Raw genomic sequence first — 24,851 nt, 5'->3', positions numbered from 1 at the left:
TAATTTGCATAAAAAACGATTCAAAGAAACAATTCTTTAATTTTATGAATGATGTAAAAAAACTTCAAAAATTTCTTAAATGTAAACTTGATGAAGAAGACTATATTAAATTAGAACAAATCACTGAAAAATCAAGGGAAAGCATGTTTATCAAATCAAAAGAACGATTGTTTAAAAAGTTTAACATGCTTCAGAGTGAACATGGAAAAAACGTTGCCAGCAAAACAATAAAATATAAGAAGAATGCAGTTTAAATCTTTGCGATACCAATATTTCCATAAGTCATAATGATTTTCTGAACCTTGGTCCAAACTTTGTACCATCTTTAAAGTCGATTCCATACATGGATATTATAACAACAACAGAGTCTAATGCGATAAAATTAGAATACAACAACAAAGTAGAAAATGTACAAAATTTAAGGAAGGACGTTTTAAGAGTACTAAAAACAGAGAAGAAACTAAATAACAATCCGACAAAAGAACAGAGGATATCTTTTAGAGAAATAAAAAACGATGAAACCATTGCTATATACCCGTTTGACAAAGGAACAGGTTTTGTAAGGATTGAACATTCTAAAGCTTTAGAATAAATCCGTGAACAAATAGGTCCGACAAAAATTATTAGTGAAGACCCTACTGCCAGTTACGCTGCAAAAATTAGAAGATTTCTTTCAAAACTAAATAAAAAACAGCGTTTTTCTAAAGAGGAATGCGAAAAAATATATCCAAGTGATCCTATCCCACCTCGAATGTATGGAGTAATAAAAGCTCATAAACCAGAAAAATCGTACCCTATGAGAATAATTTAGTGATCGACCGAAACCGAAATTTGAGCCGAAACCGAAAGTACCGAAATTTCGGTTCAGTTAAGCCTTAGCCGAAACCGAAATTTCGGCCGAAACCGAAATTTCGGCCGAAACCGAAATTTCGGCCGAAACCGAAATTTCGGCCGAAATTTGAAAAAGAATGTTTAAAATCAGACCTTCTTCTGAGTTTGAATCAATTTTTGAGATATTGTCAACCCAACCAGGCATTGCAAATTGCAACATTTCAGCCCTCTGCTGTTTTGTTCTGATGTCAAATAAGGGTATTGTTCTTTTTTTTAATTGTAATAGGCTCAACTTGATCTGAGGTTGGTATATTTTCAGGACTGCCGGTAGTTGTAAGTATTGCTTTTTCAGTGAGGAGATTTTTTAGAGTAAACGACTTCTTAAATGTGATGAAAGTCCGCTAAGTGATTGAAGTTTTGGATTGTGAGATCCACGAGATATTTTCAAATTGCAGATATTGCAAGTTCCGTATTTGAAATCACTAGCTGTCACGGTAAAATGATTCCATAAACCAGTTTTTTATCGATTATTTTCCATTGTAAAATTTAGCACTGAGAAACTTTTGATGAAACTATTGGTTTGGGTTGCTTTACTTAAATTTTTTTGAATCTTTAATTAACAAACACTTAATTTCTCATCTTGAATCTAATAACTTACTTTCTGACCATCAACATGGATTTCGATCTTCTCGTTCTAGAGCTGATTTGCTAACAGTAATAACTGACAGGTTTTATCGTGCATTAGATAAAGGTGGAGAGGTTAAGGCCATAGCTCTTGATATTTCAAAAGCTTTTGATAAAGTTTGGCATGCTGGTCTTCTCCATTAGCTTTCTTCTTATGGTGTATCCGGCAACATCTTTAAGATCATTGAATCCTTCCTTTCCAATCGTAGCATAAAAGTTGTCCTCGATGGACAACACTCTTCTTCTTATTCTGTAACTTCAGGGGTTCCTCAAGGTTCTATCCTTGACCCTATACTCTTTTTAATTTACATTAATGATCTTCCAGATATTCTCACATCTAAGGTGGCATTGTTCGCTGATGATACTACCATTTATTCTTGTCGTGATAAGAAACCATCACCCTCTGATTGCTTGGAGAGGGCATTTGAGCTTGAAAAGGATCTCACTTCTGCTACAGCATGGGGCTCACAGCGGCTGATGAACTTTAATTCAGATAAAACTCAATTTTTTTCAGCCAATTATTATCAAAATAATTTAGATCTTCCTATATTTATGAACGGTGATGTACTCGATGAGTCACCTACTCTTCATCTTCTAGGATTAACTCTTACTTCAAATCTTTCTTGGAAACCATATATCAAATCAGTTGCAAAATTAGCATCTGCTAAGGTTGCATCTCTTTATCGAGCTCGTCACTTTCTTACTCTGGATTCTATTCTCTATCTCTATAAATCTCAAATCCGGCCTTGTATGGAATACTGTTGCCATATCTGGGGCGGATCTTCTAATGATGCCCTTTCTCTTTTAGACAAGGTGCAAAAACGCATTGTAAACATAGTTGGACCTGCTCTTGCAGCCAACCTCCAACCATTATCACATCGTCGTAATGTTGCTTCTCTTTCTCTTTTCTACAAATACTATAATGGGCACTGCTCTAAAGAGCTAGCGTCTCTTGTGCCATCTACTAAAATTCATTCTCGTGTTACTCGTCATTCAATTAAGTGTCATCCTTTTTCTGTGACTGTTCCTTAGTGCTCCAAAAACGCTTATTCGTCTAGTTTTTTTCCTCGAACATCAGTTCTTTGGAATTCGCTTCCTTCATCTTGCTTTCCTGATTCATACAATTTGCAATCTTTTAAGTCGTCCGTCAATCGTTATCTTGCTCTACAATCTTCATCTTTTCTCTTTCAGTAACTTCCAACTTTAATTAGTGGCTGCTTGCAGCCTTGTTGGAAGCGAAAATGTTTAAATTAAAAAAAAAAAAAAAAATGTCAATTCATTTTAAGAATGATTTGAGAATAGTAACTTAAAACTATTAAGTAACGTGATTTCAATTAAAATTTTTACAATTGTTATAATTAAAAATTGATATACTATCAAAAGATTACAATTAGGAAACCGTCATGATCACACTCTATATAAAAACTTAAAAAAAATCTTATAAAAGTTTCGGTTCATTTCGGTTGCGGTTTGAACCGAAATTTCGGCCGAAACAGGAAAAGTAAACAAATTGTTGAAGCAAAAATTTCGGTTTCGGTTTCGGCCGAAACTTCGGCCGAAATTTTGGCCGAAGCCGAAAGTTTCCGTTCACTAGAATAATTATCTCTACCATTGGCACACCAAACCACGGAATATCAGAATTCTTAGTTAAGATAATACAACCAGTCTTAAATGAAAATCCGACACGATTAAAAAACTCTTTTGACTTTATAAAAAAAGCTGAAAATTGGAATGTCGCCAACAATGATATACAAGTGTCTTATGATGTTGTAAATTTGTACCCGTCAATTCCGTTAAAAGAAGCCATCGTTATACTTTTAGAACAATTAAGTAACAATTTATCATATAAAAACTTAACAAAACTAAGTATACCTGAAATAAAACAACTCATAGAACTTTGCTTATATCAATGTTATTTTCATTGGAACAATAAGATTCACGTAATGGAAAACTCAGGACCAATCGGACTTTCTTTCATGGTTGTTCTCGCGGAATCTTTTCTACAATTCCATGAAAATAATGCAATTAAAATGGCTTTGACAAAAAATCCTGCACTTAATCTAAAATCATTTTTAAGATACGTTGAAGATAGTCATGCAAGACTTCCTAACATCAAACAAGCAAAACAGTTCCAAGATATTTTAAATCAGCAACATCCTGCAATACAATACACAATTGAAGTTGAAAACGAAACAAAAACGCTTGACTTTCTTGATATAAGCATTACAAATAACACACTAGGAAAATATGAGTACAAAGTATATCGAAAAGAGGCAATCACTAACATTCAAATTAAACCGCATTCAAATCACGATCCAAATATTTTAACAGCTATATTTAAAGGTTTTCTCCACAGAGCTCACTCCATCTGTAGTAAACATCATTTGCAAAACGAAATAAATTTTTTAATTGACATGTTTATTGAAAATGGGTACGATGAAAAGCTAATGAGGAATATTACACACCAATTCCATGAAAAAAGACAAAATAAAAACTAAATTCCATCAGAATGCAACAATCTTCCTGTAGTGTCTTTACCTTGGGTACCAGGCCTTTCACCAAAACTTCGAAAAATATTCCGAAAAACAGGGTACAGAGCAGTATTTAAATCAAACCCAAATTTAAGATCTTTATTAACATCAAAAAACAAAACAAAACTACCAAGTAACAACCAACCTGGAACGCATATAATAAAATGCAACTGCTCCAAAGTTTACATAGGTGAAACAAAAATGCAGGTAAGTACGCGGATGCATCAACATCAGAAGAGCATTATTGAAAACAAGCCTAATCAATCTGCATTAGCATTTCATAAAACCTTTTGCAAAGAAAATATTATTTGGGAAAAAACGAGAACGTTAAAGGTAGAAAATAAAAAGTTTGAAAGAAAAATTAGAGAGGCGTTAGAAATACAAAGCAACATGTGCTCTGCGCGAAACGGCGGAATTAACCTTGATGAAGGCCAATATGTCAAAACTATGTTTTGGACGCCATTTTTAAAATTTAAAAATCAAAAGAAGCCATTCAACCGCTGACGTCAATAGTAACAATTTTATATAAACTATAACGATTAAAAATTATTGTAATATTTTACAAGCTGATGATGCTGGTATCTATAACCCAGCGAAAATTTCTCATATAATAATATTATTTGTATTGAGAGAAACTGTATTTCTTGATGTTTTAAAATAATATATAATATACTCTCATAAAAGATGTCATCTTTCAAATATATATATATATATATATATATATATATATATATATATATATATATATATATATATATATATATATATATATATATATATATATATATATATATATATATATATATATATATATATATATATATATATATATATATATATATATATATATAAGAAGCCATTCAACCGCTGACGTCAATAGTAACAATTTTATATAAACTATAACGATTAAAAATTATTGTAACATTTTACAATTTGATGATGCTGGTATCTATAACCTAGCGAAAATTTCTTATAAAATAATATTATTTGTATTGAGAGAAACTGTATTTCTTGATGTTTTAAAATAATATATATATATATATATATATATATATATATATATATATATATATATATATATATATATATATATATATATATGTATATATATATATAGCCCTATATATATATATATATAGGCTTCATATATATGTATATATACATATACATATATATATACATATATATGTATGCGTGTTTATATATATATATATATATATTTATATATATATATATATGTATATATATATATATATATATATATATATATATATATATATATATATATATATATATGTGTGTGTGTGTATATATATATATGTATATATAAACACGCATACATATTCACACATAATTACAGTTAGAAAAAATGTGTGTATAACTTACTTTTTATACACATGATATATCGATTTTTAAACATAATATTATATATTATATATGTATGATAAAGAAAATCTTTAAGCTGTTTCATGTTTTTGACAACTTAACTAGTGGGGTTACTTAAATATTATTCAAAGTTGTATGCAAAAAAATGTACATAACATGTTATGCTATAGCAATGGATCATAACTATAGTAGGTTAACAAACTTCTTTAGATTTTACATGCTTAATAAATTTATAAACAAAAATTTTGCAACTTAGACAACAAGCTGCTACACTAGCTGAGGCAGTGTAAAAAGTATTCAGTTCATATTTTGATAAAGTACAGTTTGTATTGGGAGTCTTTATTGATCTTACAAAAGCTCTCGATACGATCAACCATAAAATTCTGTTTAAAAATGAAAAAATATGCTATAAAAAATAAAACTATTAAATTGTTTACCAGTTATTTAAATAATAGGCAACAATGTGTCATAAATAGGCAACAATGTGTCATATTATCGCAATAATTTAGATCTTCCTATATTTATGAAAGGCTTTTTTCAAAAGATCATACAATGTAAAAATTTTTTCCACTAAAAATGTTACAATGTTATTGAACCTTTAAGTTTATAATTCATTTTTAACAAATCGGAACAGTATTTCGGAACAAAATACTTCATTAAAAAAAACATTCTTTTTAGAAATCAGTGATGTGGTGGTAAAAGATAATATTATTGCCATGAATTGTTCATAATACTATAGAAAAACATCTAAATTTTATAAAAAAAATGTTTTTAATTAAAAACAAAATTTACTTTCAATAATTTTTTACATTGATTGCAAATCGGAACAGTATTTTGGAACAGAGGGAGTATATCTTATTTCACTTAAAGCAATACAATTCAATATCTTTAATTGACAACTTTTAGAATAAAAAAAACAAATGTAAAAAAATAATAAGACCAGTACATTAGTTAACGAACTTCTTGAAATATTACAAAATCAAAATTTGGAACTTCGCAAAGATGCAAAAAAAAAATTTTCAAAACACCTAGGGGTATAACTAAGTTATACCTATAGGTATTTTTAAAATTTTCCCTGCATCTTCGAGATAAACAGTTATTAACTGTTCCTGAAAAGTGTGGTGGTAATTACTCTTATTTTAAAATATTTATTTATTATTATTAAATACTTCAAAGTATTAAGAAGTAAACGACCGGGGCTTTGGCCGGGGCTAGGTTTGATAACACATGGCTGTGACCGGGGCCAGGTTTATGACCAGGGCTGCATAAATATTGATAGATCTTATAAAAATGTTATTTTTAATCAAAATTTATGATATGAGTTATAATTAAAAACAATACTTTTATAGGATCTATTAATATTATTGCAGCCCGGGTCATAAACCCGGCCGGGGCTGCATTGAAATTGATAGATCCTATAAAAGTATTGTTTTTAATTATAACTCTATCATAAATTTTAATTAAAAATAACATTTTTATAGGATCTATCAATATTTTTGCAGCCCTGGTCATAAACCTGGCCCCGGTTGCGGCTATGTGTTATCAAACCTAGCCTTGGCCAAAGTATCGGTCGTTTACTAGTATTAAGAACATTTTTTAAATTTCATTATTGATGGTTTACCTTTATTTAAATTCTCTAGTAAACAATTGTGGCCAATATTAGCTTGCTTTGATTATTTTAATATTTGTATTGTTGGCATTTATTTTAATGAAATCAAGCCTTATTCAGTAACTAAATATCTATTTTTTTCTTTGAGCTAAGACCATAATAAAAAATGGTTTTCTATACAACAAAAAAATATAAATGTCTTTCTTTTGTGCAATGTTCCTGCTAGATTGTTTTTAAAATCTCATAATGGTTACAAATTTTGTGAAAAATGTTCCGCTTATGGAACTTATGATGGAATAATTGTGTTTAATAAGAAAATTTTCTACTTACCTATAAACTGTTACGACTGATTTAATTTTTTAAATTAGACTCATTTGTTAGTGACTTATCCTACTCTTTTGAAATTTGAATTTTCTCTAAAAAACAGAATAAAGACATTAGTTGTACCAGACATGTCAAAGTCTGCTTTAAATAATACTTTAGATAGATGTAATTAATTTCTCTATTTTATTTATCTATTTTTATCTATCTAAAAATTCCAAAACAATAATCATAATTAAAATCAATATTTATATTTATTATTTGATAAAGTTTATTTTTTAGTTACTTATCCAACTTCAAATAAGAATGAGAAAAATGTATTTAAAGATGGAATTGAGTTAATATTTTTTTCTATATGAATTTATTTTTGATAATTTACGGTTTTTAGTTTTAATATTTAGTAAAAAAATATATAACACATCAAACATTTAAAGAGGAATTTCAGTGGACCTATATATGCATTTTAGGTGGTTCCAGTTTTGGTCATCATATACTTAATGGATCATTAGTGGCAGCAGCCAAAATTGGATAACATGAATAACCACTATATATTGTTGGAATGTTATCGGCTGGCCACTTAAGTCATTTATTAAGTAAACAATGAGTTTAACTCCATTTAACTGCTCAAAATGCCTATATAGGTCCACTGCAAATTCACGACATCAATGTTTGCTGAGAGAGTGCCAATATGTAGTCATTTATTTATTGACATATATTTTCAGGGTTCCCAATCGCATATTTTGAAACCCTATACAGGCTCAGAATAGGCAGAAAAATGAGCAATCTGATTCGCTGATTTTGAAAGAGAGGCAAGTGCGATTTTGTTGAAAAATCATAATTAAAATCAAAACAAACAGATTTTTGAAATAAATTTCAAAGTAATGATATACTAAGTTTATCAATACAAGTCATGTGTTACTAACAACACAGGAAATTCATTTTATTTTAGTACTCTTCAGAGTATTTAAAATGTATCAAAATCTATTTGTACAAGAGAATTTTCACTCGTAAAAATTTCAATAAAGTTTATCTTGGTGATGAAGATTTTATCTATTGTTAATTTTGAGAAACGGAAAAAAAAAATGTGTTGAAGTAAATTTGAAAAAATCTACAAATGTGTTTCTCTTAAAATATGCTCTTGGCCTTAAAGCATTCTCAAATACATAGTTTATATAAGTATTGTGTACGAGACTAATACTATTAGTCTCGTACACAATACTTATATAAACTATGTATTTGAGAATGCTTTAAGAATGCAAAAGTGCTTCACTATTAGTAATAGTGAAGCACTTTTGCATACAAAGTTTATATGCAGTTTTACGTGACTACTGGTGAAGAACTTTATTTATAAACTGATTTACATGTTTATTATAAAAAGTTGAAAATTAGAGTTTTTAAAAAAAGAAAACTTGTACTAATTGCAAAACTAGCTTACATGTTTCATGTCAATATATGAACTCTGAGGAGATTTTGTTTTCATGCTTTGTTTCAACCATAGTTTGGAGGAGGCTGATATATTTTTTTATTACGTAACTTTAATAAAACATCGTGTTAAACCAATAAAAACTTTTTTAAAATTTAAAAAAATTTTGGCAGGCTACATTAAGTTATAAAATATTTGAAAAATAAACAAAAGAAGTGATATTTATGTTTGTCTACAGAACAGTAATTTTTGTACAGTTACATATAAACAGTGACATTAAAAGCAAGAAAAAGTATTGAAGTCAAATAACTTTATATCCAATAAAAACCAAATAAAAGTGGATTATGGCAAATGATTGTGGCATTTTTTGTATTGTATTAATGAAAAAAAAAAGATTTAAAAAACTAAACTAAGTGGTTAAAATCAAACGTTTTAATGAAAAAAGAGTAATAAAAAAAAGAAAATAAAATTATCAAAAAAAAGAACGAAATAAGTTGTCATGCTATAAATATTTTTGCTATTATAAAATATGTTTTGTATGTATAAACTCTTGAAATATTTCACTTGAATTTGCATGTGTGCAATTTCTAAATGTGTTTCTCATCAAATATAATGTCCGTGTTCTAAAAAGCATGCTCGATACAAAGTTTATATGCAATTGCACCAGAATACTGGTAAAGTACTTAAAATATGCAAAGTATAAATTTTAAGCTGAGGCAGAGGTTGTTCTAAGCTCGTTACTGCATCTTTATACCAACTTGATAATAAACAGTTTAACATTTAAAATTTCGGAAAAAGAAAATTTTTACAGATGTTTTGCCAAACTAGCTTACATGTTCCATATAAATCTACAAACCCTGAAGAAGTTACTGCTCAACCTAAATTTTGAGAAGGCTGATAAGACGTACATCAATATTTTTCTTTATATATATTATAGTTGATGAAAATTGGATATTAATCTAATGGAAATAATTTGAATAATAAATTGGATAATAATCTATTGGAAAACTTAACAAAAAAAGAGATATTTGTTTTTTTACTGAACATTAAAACTTTACTGAGTATTAAAGTCAAAAAATTTAACCAAATAAAGGTAAATTATGGCAACTTTTGTAATAAAAATAACTTCATCAAAATTAGCTTTTACATTTGAAGAAGCAAGTTTTCAAAAAAATAATTAATATTACATCAAAATAAAACATGACGCATCTCTGTTTTTATATTAATAAACATAAGATATTCACAGAAATTTAAAAAAAGAACACTTGTTTTTATTGGTTATACCAAAAATTACATAATGAAACTATTTATAAAGTTTGTAAATATGGAGTACATTTTATTAAAGGTTTTTTTTCTAATTTTTTTAGAGCAGACATATTTTCTTTTTCTTCTGAAGTATATAATGTAAAATAAATTATTAGCATTATAAATATATAAAATTTATCGAAGTTTGCTGCTTTATTTAATATTATTTACCATCAGTTGCTATTAAAGGATACACATTTTATATTAATTATAGAATACAATAGCGAGTATTTTGTTCAGGTTAAAAGCTATATATCAACAAACATGTATTGAGTTTTGAAATTGAAATAAACAACAATATGAACTTTCATGTTTGTTATTTTTCTTGTTTCTACCTTTTTACACTTAGTTTTTCATAAAGGTGTGGTAAGTTGAGAGTTATTGCTTTTCGTAATCAATTTACAATATCAAAACACACTTGCAGACATCAGGTTATAGATTTTTTCTAATAGCTTATTATGTTACAATGCTTTGTGATCTTTTATTACTATACATTACCAAAGGATATCTAAATTCGTTCTTGCTTACAATTGCTTTTAATTTAAGAGTGTTGCAAATCATCTGGGCTAGCTATAACAACCAATAAGCAATATTCCCAAACTTTTTTAGTGTTGTATATAATTTATATATGGGAGTAATAAGTGTAAAGTTCTAAATTAGGCTATTTTTTCAAAATACTTTTCTTGCTAAATGATTGGATAAATGGGAACTTAATTTGAAAAAAAAATTATACCAAGTTAATAATAGTCTATTGATATTAGTAGGTAAATTTTAAAACTGTTTTAAAAAATCTATCGTATGAGAATCATGACATAGTCAAGTTTTACCATCTGGTTTATAGTTTGTTACAATGGTTGTCTTTTTTATATCTTAGAATTATAAAAACAATTAGAAAAACAAACTAATTTTTTTAAATCTTTATTTTTAAGAAAAAATTCTTAAAATCACGGATGTTTTGAGTTGTGAGGGTTTGTATAAGTATTTGTACTATATTGCACAAAATTGGATAGAAAAATCATAATTTTTTTTTGCCATTATTATTTGGTTTTTTATGAAATTACTCGAAATCACTTTTATTATTCAATACGTTTTTTGAGATTTGTTTTGATTTAAACATACGCGCAAAAGCCTCTCTTTCAAAATCAGCGAATCAGATTGCGCATATCTCTGCCTATTCTGAGTCTGTATAGGGTTTCAAAACATGCTTCCCAATCCTCCTTAAAAACCTTAAATACCTTGGAAAAAATATCCTCCTTAAAACTCCTTAAATAACTTTTTAAAAAGTTAAAATTTGATTGCTCTTTTTAATTCACTTTTCTATAATTTTTATTTTACTTATTAAAATCGATACAAATGTTGTAAAAAATGTGGTATATTTTTTTTAAGGTTGAATATTTAGTTTTCTTTATAAGAGTAAATTACTATCATAAGTTACAAAACAAATTTTGATCTAAAAATATATACATGTTGCACACTTTACACATACACAAGATTACTAAATTGATCAAAACACTAGTGAATTATCCTATACCCAATATAACTAACACTAAATTGCCCAAATCACTTATACTAGTGTTATCTTTTTAATTTAGAAATATAAGTTATTAAATGCTGGTGGCACATCATGCAGTGCAGTTGAGAAGGGCATGCTTTCAAAGTAAGTATAATTTTTATATAAAAAGAGCATTTTTAGTATCATCATTTTATATATGTGTGTGTATGCGTGTGATATGTGTTTGTGTGTATTAAATATATATATATATATATATATATATATATATTTATATATATATATAAATAATTTTAAAATGTATTCTACAAAATAGAGTGCTCAATGTTCCTAAAAGAACAGTTTCGTCAAGTGATTTTCAACTAATTTAATTATAAATTAGTTGAAAATCACTTGACGAAAATTTTTCTATTGATGAAACACAGTGTTAGATGAGAAAAATTTTCCTAAAGTGATTTTATTCTAATTTATATATATATATATATATATATATATATATATATATATATATATATATATATATATATATATATATATATATATATTAGGGCTTGCAAAGTTAACGCGTTAAAAACGCGTTAAAGCGCTAATAATTTAACGAAAGTTAAAAAAAAATTAACACAGATCAAGTTTTCTAACTCATAAATTTTCTAACTCATAAATTTTTTTTCAAAAAAAAATTAACACAGATCAAATTTTCTAACTCATAAATTTTTTTGGCAATGCTAATTTTGGTTAGCATCAAAAAATAATTTTTGAGCAATAAAGAAATTTCTATACCACTTTCTTATTTCTAACCAATGTTTATTCCTGTGATGACGCCATTTTGTTTTATTTGTCTCAATTATGTCTCTCTTACCTTATACTTTTTGTTTTCGAAATTGTTTTGATCGCGTTGTTGTTTTGCCAATTTATTAAATTTCCAAATTTTTAATACCTTATCCTGATGAACTTTATTTAATAGTTTAAATTATGGGTTCAAATGGCAATAAATCTATCCTCAACGGAGCCTTTTAAAGGCTCCGTTGAGGATAGATTGCAAAGAGGTTGCAAAACATCAGCAATTTTTTCCATTTTTTCCAACTCTCTGTCAAAGTCTGTAAGTGATGGCTTTGCTCATCAAGTGTTACTGTGATGGCTTTTTTATATTTCAACATACGTCTCAGCATATCATACATGCTATTCCACCTTGTAACAACATGCTGAATTAGATTTTCTTGTGGCAGGTCGAGGTCAATCTGATTTTCATGTAATTCCATATTATTTGCTGGACTATGTTTAAAATGTCCAACAATTCTGTGACATTTAGCTAGTGTTATGTTAAATGCAGTCACCTCAATGGCAGATTTTATAATTAGCTGAACGGTATGTGCGAAACATGGAAGATGTTTGAAGGGAAAACTTGATACAGCCTTTACAATGTTTCTACCGTTATCAGTACCAATAGAAAATATTTTTTCAAATAATCCCCATTCATCTGCAATATTTCTGATGTGGATTGAAACAATGTCACTTGTGTGTCGGTCCAATGTTTGATGAACACCTAAGGCAAATGAGTTCAACATCCAGTTGTTATCTATTAAATGACATGTTAAACCAAGATAACTGACATTACCCATTGAAGACCAATGATCACAGGTAATTGCTATACTAGTAGCCATGTTTATGAGGTCAATTTTTTTTTCTTCTCATCTTCATAGAGTGTTTGCATTTTTATTTTAATTGTGTTTTGACAGGGAATATTGTAACTGTAGTCGGACGTTGCTGTTCGAATGACATTCGTCAAACCTGGATCTGTAACAATGTTGAGTGGTCGACAGCTGTTTGCAACCCAGCAAACAATGGCTTCCGTAATTTCCTTTGATTTATCTGCAGAAATTTGTTTATTTACGCCCTTTTGTGATTTAATACTGTCCTCAATTGTAAGTTGTTTTGACGAACTCGCGATCTTGCTTTGATTTTTACTAGTAGTTGCGAAGAACACGTGTTTACTGTTCAAATGATACTGAAGACTTGTAAGACTTCGGTGATATGCAAATTCTTTGGAACAATATTTACAGATAACAAATTTTTTTGACTCGTGAAGCAAAGTGGCGTCAGAATTGTTAGGTGGTAATAAATACGTGTCTAGTTCAGTGGTTTTACCAATTATATGCCACTTATCACGTGAAATGGTTATTCAAGATGATGATCCTCGTTACATCGCGCTATTTAAAGAAAAATTTGTAAATGAAATGGAGCGCAGTTTTAATGATTTTTCGAATGATAGTTGGTTGTAAATCTCGTCAGCATTGGATTCAAGATTTAAAAATTTATCGTTTATAGCTTCAAATGAAAGATCAAATGTCAGGCAGAGATTATCGAAGCTTCTTGAATCTATTCCAGACCTCAGACCAGTATCAATAGAACAAGAACCAAAAGAGGTGAGCATTTTGTAGTAATTAATTTGATGGTTTTTTTTTATTGAATAAATCTAATGGCATAATAATGGATTCAAAATTGCATTTATCAAAAAACCTTTTTTATAGATAAATTAAATTTATCCTAACCTTTTTTATAGATAAATTCTATGAGTACTATAATATTAATTGAAATAGTTAAATATTATCTATATGCTTTATTTATGGTAATATTTGAATAATTATTTTGCAACAGGCATCAGCAAAAAATCTTAAAATGGCATTCAATCTACCAGATCTGGATGAAGTTGATTCCCCAAAAGAAGATGAATTGAGTCGATATCGCAAAGAACCCTGCGCCAAAATGGATTCAGATCCTCTTCAGTGGTGGAACCTACATCAAGGTTCATATCCTCGATTAGCAACAATTGCGAAGAAATATTTGCTGGTTCCAGCGACTACAGTTCCATGCGAAAGACTGTTTTCAACCGCTGGATTCATTGCAGACAAGCACAGATCATCTCTGCTGCCAGATTCATTGAACATGTTATTATGTTTAAAAGACTGGCTTTAAGAAATTTTTTATTTCAAATTTTTCAAATATTTCATTTTTATTTGTTGTATTAGAAACAGTATAAACTATAATTAGAACTTTTTTATGATGTTTTATCATTTGCATGTAAATAGATCAAATGATTTTTAAAACTTTTCCTGTTTGTTTCTTTTATTTATTTAAATTATAGTGTTCGATTAATCGCGCGATTAATTATGATCAAAAAATTTAATCATGTGATTAATTGCGATTAAAAATTGTAATCGCATGCAAGTCCTAATATATATATATATATATATATATATATATATATATATATATATATATATATATATATATATATATATATATATATATATATATATATATATATATATATATATATATATATATTACGTCATAAAGTGTATTATAAATGTTCTCTTTATTCCTCTTCCCTTTATTTTTACATACTTATCTTTACAATTTTTTTTAAGTTTAAGACTGTTTACCTGATTCCTACAGCGAAAAAGAACTTTAAAATGCTGTTGGCAATATTCTAAAGCGCGCACCTGATCTAAAAGAAGGTGAATGACGTCAAGTGTTCGAGCAGTCGATTCTTGGAAATTAACAAGTGGATGAAGAAGTTTATAAAAATTATAATTTAGAAAACTAAGCACAATTATATTATTAAAAATGTTATGCAAATTTTTACTTTTTACTTATTCTCAAAAAATTCTGCGAAAACATAAATTTTAACCTTACGTTTGAATAAAGTCATGTAAAAACACGTATTTTAGATGTCGAAATGAGGACAGCTAAATTAGGTTATTTAAAAATGTCATTTGGCGTTTCCATTTAGCACTAGTTCTGAACGTCCTAAATTCACGACTTTTGGACGTCTGAAAAATACGTCTTTATTCCTTCCTAATTACGTCCTAAAAAGACGTCATTTGGCGTTGCCAGTTAGAACCAGTTCTGAACGTCTTAATAAAGTCGCAAAAAGACGTCTTATTTAGGTCGTAAAAAGGCGTCCTTACTAAGTCCTATAAAGACGTCATTTCGAACCGGTCCTGAACGTTCTAAAAAGACGTCCTTTCGACGTCATCGTTTCTACTGGGAAAGGTCAGATTTATATATATATCCAAAAAACATTAAAAAACAAGAAATACACACAAATCATAATACAACTAGAAAAAACAAAACAAATTTTTATCACCATATTTAAAATATTTGTGCATAAGAAACATAATGTCTTGCATATTACCCCAAGGTTCTCGATGATAAGACTTATTCAGTCTTCTACGAGTTCCCTATAACAATATAACCTATCTTAACAGCCTCTCATAATATATTCAACTGGTGTTTCCTAAATTTAAAATTATTATTATTTTTTATTTTTTCTTCTTTTTTAACTGAGTGCTATTTTTTCTGTTTTTGTATTTTAACAGTATTTGGTTAAATATAATCTATTAAAACGGAAGTATAATTTGCTTATATTATGATGTGGAAAAAAATGTTACAAAGATGTAGTTGTGAAAATATATATAAAATAAAATAATAAAATGATTTTTTTTGAGAAAAATATCCGAAATACCGTAAAAACCCCTAATTCCGGATGATTTTAGTAAAAAGTTTCATAACTCCCTTAATATAATGAATTTATGAATAATTTTTTTTTAATTAATAAACGTCTTTACCAGACAAATCGAAAAATATAAAAAGAAAAATTATATAAACTAATGCAATCATGAAAGATTTCAATTTGAAATCTCTCATAACTAAAAAAACAAAAAAAATAACTTTGACTTGCAACAAAAATATTAAAAAAGTAAAAACACTATTTTGTGCAGAATTTTATGCTGATTATTTTAGCCAAAAAAAAATTAAATTACCTTTTGAAATAATTGAAAAAAATGAAAAACAAATTTGCTACCAGCTAAAAAAAAAGACACCTAATTCCGGATAGAGGTAAGTATTATTTTATGTACCTAAAAAAAATAATAAACAAATTAGCCAGCAGCAATAAACAAATACACTTTTGAGTCCCGGATACAGTTAATTACAATTGGCTATTTTATTTTTTATCACTTTCATGCACATAATATAATATATTATGTTCATGAAAGTAATAAAAAATAAAATAGCCAACAGGGAAAAAATAATTGAAACTAATCCAGATACAGCTATTTTTTTTAGCATCCATAAAGTTAACGCATTTGTGTTAATTGTATTACTGTATTAAAGAATATGGAGTCGAATCCAGCTAGCTATTCAAGCTATTACTGAAAAAAAAATGTCATACGTACAAGCTGCTAAGAATTATAATGTGGCAAAATCTACACTTTTTGACAGAACAAATAGATCATCTAATAATCGAGGAGCGCCAAGAAAGATGAGCAACATCACTGAAGCTATTATTGTTGATTTATTAAAATTTATGAGTGATATAGGCTTCGGCTTGAATAGAAAAGACGTGTTTTTATTGTTAACTATTTAAAAGAATCAAACCAACGTAGTCTATTCAAAGACTGACTAGAAAATGGTACTCCGGTTTCATGAATAAATATCGTAAAGAAATTTGCCCAAGAAAAGTAAGCGGTATACAAACTATTAGAGCTGTGGCCACACAACCAGCTATAATTGACAATTGGTTTGAGCAAATAGCAGTAGCATATAATGAACATAATTTAGGCGATAAGCCGTTTCAAATATTTAACTGTGATGAGTCTGGTTTGCAATTTGATCAAGGCAAAGTCAAAATTACTTGTAGAAAAGGAACAAAAAACCCTAAAAAGCTAGCACCATCGAATGAAAAGCAAATGACGACAATCTTGACTTGTTGTGACGCATTCGGTAATTATTTACCTCATCAAATAATTTATAAAGGCAAACATGTTATGAAAGACTTGTGCAAAGGCGGTGCCCAGAATGTTCATTATAACAGTAGTAGTTCAGGCTGGATGCAATTCGAACATTTTTTGTCGTGGTTTAAAACAGTTTTTTTTGCCTCACGTAAACAAACTTTCAGGATTTAAAGTTCTAATACTTGATGGCCATGCTTCACATATGAGCTTAGAGTTGAAAAAAAAAAGCTTTAGGAAATTCTATTTTACTTTGGCGTTTGCCGGCTCATACCAGCCATTTTTTACAGCCACTAGATGTTGGCGTTTTTAAAACAGTAAAAGGCGCACGGAAGAGAATTGTCGAAAGTTATTTGACTAAAATCACTTTCAAAACCTGACTAATTGACATTTTCCGGCCATGTTTAAGGATCTCATCCAAAATGGTGGGTTTAAACCTGAAAATGCACGGAGTGGTTTCAAAAATACTGGTATATTTCCACTCGATCGTTCACAAATTTCTTCTAAAAAAATTTCCATTGGTGCTGTGTTTCAAGCTGTCGAAAACAACAATATTGAAAATTTATTTGATTCTTCAACAGTATCTAGTCCATTCGTTATGGGAAATGCTACCAATACACCTAACACACCGTCAAGAATGTCAAATCGTGAACTTTTGCTTGAAAGTTTTGCTACTTTGAATAATGCTGTTCAACAAGTGGGCAAAGATATAAACAAATCAGTGTTAAACTTGCTTCGAGATCAATTGACACCAACTCTAAATAAAAGAGTTCAAAAAAGTGAGAGAATAAAGCGACCAGCTAATTTTAATATGACTTCGGCGGATGTCATAGCTTACGATGAAGCTGAACAAACATAAAAAAAAAAAAAAAATTAGATGAACAAGCTGCAAAGAAATTTACTAGAGAACAAAAAAAGATTTCCACAGCTACTCAAAAAGCGAAAAATGCACAGAAAAGAGAAGAAAAAAAAAGTTGAGACAAAGTCAGTCGTCTAAAATACCAGGTAAAAAAGGTATAAAGACAAAGAATCAATTAATTTAATTTAATTTAAAAACTATATTTTTTGTTGATGGTTACAATAGTTTTAATTAGAAGACCCTTATTTTCCTCAAGCTTCAAATAACATTTTAGTATCTGATGATCTTATATGTTATTCTTGCGAAATTAATTGGACAAATAACTTAGATAACCAATGGCTTGCGTGTGAGCGTGTGAGTCAAATTGGTCATGCATTGAATGTGTCTTTGATTATCGTCCAATAATGGAATTTATTTGTAACGAATGTGTATAAAATAATATATATTCTTTTTTTATAGAACGATTTCATTTTTTTAATGGATTAAAATAATTATTTTAATGTTAGTATTATTTGTGTATGTGTTTTTCTGTATTTTATACGCATCCGGAATTAGGGACATAAACACCTAATTCCGGATAAAAACAATATTTTTTAAAAATAAAATAAAAGGTAGATTTATATTGCAAAAATAACACTTTTTATATCGTTTGATTTGTCTTGTTATGAAGTTTATTTATTTAAAAAAATTATTTCAAAATTCTTTGTATTGAGCTAGTTATGACAATTTAAGTCCTAAACCATCCGGAATTAGGGGTTTTTACGGTATTTAATTCGTTTTTTAAGGAACAATAACAACCAATAGACAAAGTAAAACTTTAATCAAAATATAAACTATTTTTAATACTTTGATGTTTAAGGTTTGAATAGTTTCATAGAAATTCTTGTCACAATTACAACTTGAAAAAAAAAAAAAGATTATTATTCAAAGTTAACCCGCTATTCAAAGTATTATAAAGTTTACAGTACATTTATTTTACTTTTTGTTCGAGACTTTTATGATATAACCTATTAAGTCATTTTTTTAATTAATTTACAAAAATCCCTATACTATTAAAGTGTTAATTTAGTCTTTATAATACCATTACGAATATAATAAATTCAAATACAATACGGACATAAAAAAGACGTCTTTTAAACGTCTTTTGAAAGTTTTAGACGTCTTTTGAACATTTTTTGAACGTTTTGGACGTTTTTTGAATGTTCCACATTTCGAACATTTTGGACGTCTTTTGAACGTCCAAAAAAATCCTTTTTTAGGTCCTGTGCCCACTGGGATAAAGGTTTACTATATTATTATTTGAATGCAAACAATCTTTTAGCGATATTTCCAGCATTGTCTGTAACTTTGTAATTGGTATTCATTATAATGAGGTAGAAAATTTAAATGCATCTCTGCCAAATCTATTGGTTCGGGAGAGATGCATTTAAATTTTCCACCTCATACCTGGACATAAAAACTTCGAAACATAGATTTTTCAGTCTTTAATGGCTTGGTATGGTTTTTACCTATTTGTCAGTCAATGTATCGAATTAAAAGATTATCTATTTCCAACACAAATGACTACTTGTTATTTTCTAAATTGTTTACTCTTTTTTTTATCGTTTTTAAAACGAACGCGCTCAGAACGTATGTTATTTCAATCGTTACTTTCTATTGTTTAGCTCCATTTTAAATATAATAATTAAAGACAAACATGTTATATTTAGAAAACTATAGGAAAATATTCTAACGTAATTTTTCATTAAAAATGTTAAAAGCTCCCTTACTTTTGTACTTTTGTTTCTGTTGATGTCATGCAACGAAAAAGATTTCATTAAAAAGAAATGAACTTATCGTGAAAACCGTTTTTTTCAAACGAAAACATTTTATTACAGCTTAAATTGTGTTTTATATTTACTCGTTACAAAAATTAAATTAAAAACTTCTGTTAACGGTAAATAAACTTTATCCTTATTAAATAACTCTTTTTATATAATACAACATTTCTAGAGGTTATATATACCTTCGTTATTCAAATAATATAAAACGGTTTTAAAAAAATGAAATTTCAATGGAAGGTGTTCTTCAAAAAGATACGGTTTCCAAAAGCGATGAAGTAACGCATTTACCGTTATCTTTATTTAAACTACGGCGTTAACTTGATTAAATCAATTTTTTTATTTTGTAGTTATTAAGGTGTTCCTAGTGGTCTTTACGGACTTATCACAGAGCACCGCTTATTATTTTATGAGAAAAGTTTAGACTTCTTCGGAAATACAATATCGCCAATGCTTAAATTTTAAACATTGGCAATACAGTATTTTCGAAGATTTCTGCCTAAAACTTTTCTCCTAAAATAATAAGCGGTGCTCTGTGATAAGTCCGTAAAGACTTCTAGGAGTACCTTGAAAAAAAGATAGATATTAAAGTGGTATATTCCGGGTTTTTCATTTGTTAATGAAAGATCAAGATAGGTTATTTTGTGTGAACCGTTTTCTTTTTCAATTAAATATTTTATATTTGTGTTTTGGTTATTTAACAACTCAATAAAATTTTTTGATTCTGATTCATTAACAAAATGGGAATGGATATCATCAACATACCTATTAAACAGTGGAGAATTAAAAAAACTTGAGCCCTATTTAGCACAATGCATTTCAACAGCGAGAGCAACTCTATGCACAAACCAAGTGATTGATGAAATTTCTGAAACACTTCAAACAACTTACAAAAATGCAGACGTATTAGACAAGTCAAAAAATGTTTTTAACTGTGAAAAAATTGGGTTCGATTGTGATTAAGGTTTTAAAACAGTTTTAATTAGAAAAGGAACAAGACGACCACTTATTGTTGGTGGCAAAAATGAAAAAAATTATTGCACTGTCAATAATTTCTGCAATTCCAACGGTGATTATTTGCCCCCTTTTATTGTCTACAAAACAAAACATTTTTGGGCTCAATTGGGTTTCGTTGGACCTCCTCTTACGTGCTACACAGTGTCTCTTTCTTTTTGAATGGAGAAAGTTTAATTTATACAATGGATTAAATCTGTTTTCATTACTTTCAAAAATGTAAATTGTGAAGCCGAGTAGTTTTAGCAACTGATTGTCATTTTAGTCATGTTTCTATGGCGGCGAATCAACTATGTCAAGATAATGACAATTAAGTAATAATTTTACTATCCTATTCTTCAACATTTTTTCAACCGCTCGATTCAGCGTTTACTGTCACATTAAAAATGTTTGGCGAGCAATTCTTTAGTAATACTAAAACGAACCTAGTTTTTATAATGTTGATGAGCCAACGTATCCGCTTTTGCTTCCGAAAATAAATTCATCAGGGCAGGTTTTCAAAAGATTACATGCAGTCACTGGTTTTGAAAATACAGGTCTTTATTCATTAAATAAAAACGCAGTCAATAAAAAGAAACTCAAGCTTTCCAAGCTATACAATTCAACGGCACATATATGAACAACACCAACACCATCGACGTCTTCACAAATAGCAAAAACGTCTTCATCAACGTCGTCACAAATAGCACCTACACCTTAATCAATAACTCCACCTGTTCTGCAATGACTATACCGATGTTAATTTTTATAATTAAAAATGTAAAAAATTGTTTGACTGGCTTTCTGTCCTTTGCAAAACGTGTCTAACGACTGTATTCGTTAATGTGAGCAATATTTAGAGTTAAATCTTGTTAAATGTTATTTTAGTTAAAAACTAAAAGAACAGAATTGTAGGATTACCTTGTACTGAAATATTTCGAGTATTTTTAAATATAATAATGAAGTAGAATAAATATAAATTTTTAAATCGCATCGTTTGCATCATTGATTAATTCACAACAAAATACGATGTTTAAATGTTCATCAAATTAAAAAATACGATTTTAAAATATGGAAACATTCAATATTTGGGGCTCCTAATTATTATATCCTTCGTGATATGTCCGGTGGATGTCTCCCGTCAACGCGTGCCCACTGGGTGATCAAGTCTGACCTATTGGGTAATCCAATACTGCTTTTAAATAATTTTACATAAATTGATTGAGTAAGAAAGTGTGTCTGCATTAACACTTTTTTTCATATTATTGCAGAAAACTCTCCACCATTACTACCATTAATGATAAACCTATAAAACCAGCATCTTCTGTAATAATCTGTGTATGCTGTTTTCACGTAAAATATTACAAGTTAACAGTTTAAAAAATACAAATCTAAAAGTATTTTTATTTCAGAAAACAATAACTGTGAATTAAAGACAGGACTATAACGAAGTTGTTTTAGTAAAAATCTATAGTTGTTTTAACTGAAGGTTAAATGCTAATAGTTCTAAAAGAAAGTTGAAATTCATCAGGATTGATAAAGCCATACTCTATGATATAGCAACCATACATACGAAATAACAAACATTTACTTACTAAAGTCATTTAATTTTCATTTATAAATGAGATGTTCACCAACTTTTTAAAAATGCAATTGCATTTATAGATTTGCAATTTAATCTCGTTTTTAATTTTGACAACACAATTTCAGATTTTGAAAATAGTCATTTGCCGTTGAAGTTGGTTTCAATGTTAGAAGTGCGTTACATAATAAAATCATATTAATCAATATTGGAAATTCTTTGGTTAAAGAATTAAAATTTCACCATTGATTGGCATTGTAGAACATTGGCTTTTTTGTATTGCTAAACTCAACTCATCGGATACTGATATTGATCTAGGCATCAGACTCTTCTTCTGGATATATACATAAAATTTCTGCATCTTCTTCACCATTACTTGGTTCTGTATTTGCTTATGTTGGAAATAACCGTTTTAATAGATCTTTGGCATATGCTAGTATTACATTTCTCGGTGAATAAAGAAACCATGTAATTTTTTTTATGAAAATAAATTATGCAGAAAAAATAAAACTTTTGTTTAATTTCATATCTGGTTTATACGTTTGAGTAAAACCTCTTCGAAATTTAAGCTTAGATTCAGAGTGTCCTTCTGTCAACTTTTCCATTAAAGGTATGAGAATTGTTTTGTATGTTAGTAATTTTATGCTAAATCATGAATTAACATTAAACGTCAAGTATTCGACGAATAATGATAATTAATATTCGAATATTGAATACTAAATACTTGTCAATTATTCAAATAGTATTCGAAGATTATATTCGGGATTGCACCTAGCGTTAAACCCTAAGTGCAATGCATGAGGCAAGAGCCATCGGTGATGCGTCATATACTTTGACAATACAGATGACCAATGTTGCACACAAGATACTTACAGTGGATGAATTGGAAAAGTTTAATCAAGTTTATTTTACGATGAAGCTTTTCATAAGTGTTATGTATGTCCCATGGTTCCTAAAGAGTAGAATAGAAGCATTTGCTACAAGATGTGACCTATCATAATTAGTATTTGATGTCACACTTGGTATTTAAACAACTATTTAGAGACATGTCTGAAACCAAAAAGTTAAAAATGATGGAAAATTTGCTTATGAATGTTAAGGCAGAAATATTTAGAAGCGATCATTGTTTTAGGAAATTAATTTTTTAGTAAAATAAAGGTGACTTGTAAATTTTTTTTTCTTTCTATGAAAATATATATTTTTTTTACTAAGTACTATTTTCCATATAAAGTATAAAAAAATTATAAAATTTGACCTAATCCTGTTACACATGACCTTGGGAGGCCTTAAACATGATCATTTTGATATAAATAACAAAGATTGTAAAGTGGATGAGAGGGGGAGTCTTTAGTCAGGGGTTAAAGTAGAATAGTAAATCAAGTGGAACGGTATTAAAAAGTTCAACATGTTTGTTCAAAAGGATGCGGAACAGCCCATTCGGGTGCGGAGACATTCCTTCAAATTTTTGCTGTAGGTGTATTATTGTGCACTTTTATTGTATTTCGAGGTCTCGCGTAATGACTAATACTACTTCTGTCGACAATTATTTACTTATGTAAAATTGTATGGTTTTTTTTGATCCCAGGCTTTAGTTATCACAATTTTTTGAAAAGCATTTTTATTTGACATAAGTATAAAAATATAAATGTTTGGAGTTTTCTCCATGTCTGGTTAGCTAGTTCATACAAAAAGTTAGCTATATCAAACACAAAAAAGTGCGAATTTTCTTAAATAAAATTTTAACAAAATGTTTTTTTTTATTACAAGTTCTTTTGAATCATTCATAAATTACGCTAATTTAAATGTAATTGTAAGCAAAAAATAATTTTTTTTCCTCGCAGAGTCATAAATTTTAACAAAAATTAAAATAGCTGTTAACTTTAATAAAAATCAGCGCGCAAAGTGAAAATGATCTACTATTTTAAAGAGATAAATTAGGCGTTGCATAATTTACGGACAATCCCAATAGGAAAAAAAAAATTTATAAACGAGGTGGAATGGTTGCAAAGAAATATTGAGCGAAGCGGAACAGTTTCTTGATTTGTCGGCAAAGGAGGAACGGCGTTCTACTGTGTCCCCCCCCCCTACTTTAACCCCTGACTTTAGCCACAAAAAGAGAACATATACTTAGAAATCTCCTTTCCTGTTAACATTAGAACAATGTTGTCTATGGTTGATTTGTTGATAGACAAACTCTTTTAG

At 28.5% G+C, this 24,851-nt stretch overlaps 1 protein-coding gene across 1 annotated transcript; it reads left to right on the top strand.

The window, feature by feature from the left end:
• Positions 1 to 13,771: 13,771 nt before the first annotated feature.
• Positions 13,772 to 14,573, top strand: LOC136076060 (E3 SUMO-protein ligase ZBED1-like). The gene is made up of 3 exons (XM_065789525.1): positions 13,772 to 13,868; positions 13,926 to 14,023; positions 14,256 to 14,573. The coding sequence occupies exons 1-3, from the start codon at positions 13,772 to 13,774 to the stop codon at positions 14,571 to 14,573; spliced, it is 513 nt and encodes a 170-aa protein (XP_065645597.1).
• Positions 14,574 to 24,851: the final 10,278 nt, after the last annotated feature.

This window comes from Hydra vulgaris, chromosome 02 (genome assembly GCF_038396675.1).
Source record: "Hydra vulgaris chromosome 02, alternate assembly HydraT2T_AEP".
Classification (NCBI taxonomy): domain Eukaryota; kingdom Metazoa; phylum Cnidaria; class Hydrozoa; order Anthoathecata; family Hydridae; genus Hydra; species Hydra vulgaris.
The sequence above is the reverse complement of the archived record's forward strand: the minus strand, read 5'-3'. Positions and strand labels throughout refer to the sequence as shown.

Excerpts from the sequence above, each read along its gene's own strand:
- LOC136076060 (XM_065789525.1), top strand. The coding sequence starts at position 13,772 with ATGGTTATTCAAGATGATGATCCTCGTTACATCGCGCTATTTAAAGAA. Across the intron at positions 13,869-13,925 it reads TAATGATTTTTCGAATGATA|CTTCAAATGAAAGATCAAAT; the intron begins GTTGGTTGTAAA and ends TATCGTTTATAG. Across the intron at positions 14,024-14,255 it reads TAGAACAAGAACCAAAAGAG|GCATCAGCAAAAAATCTTAA; the intron begins GTGAGCATTTTG and ends ATTTTGCAACAG.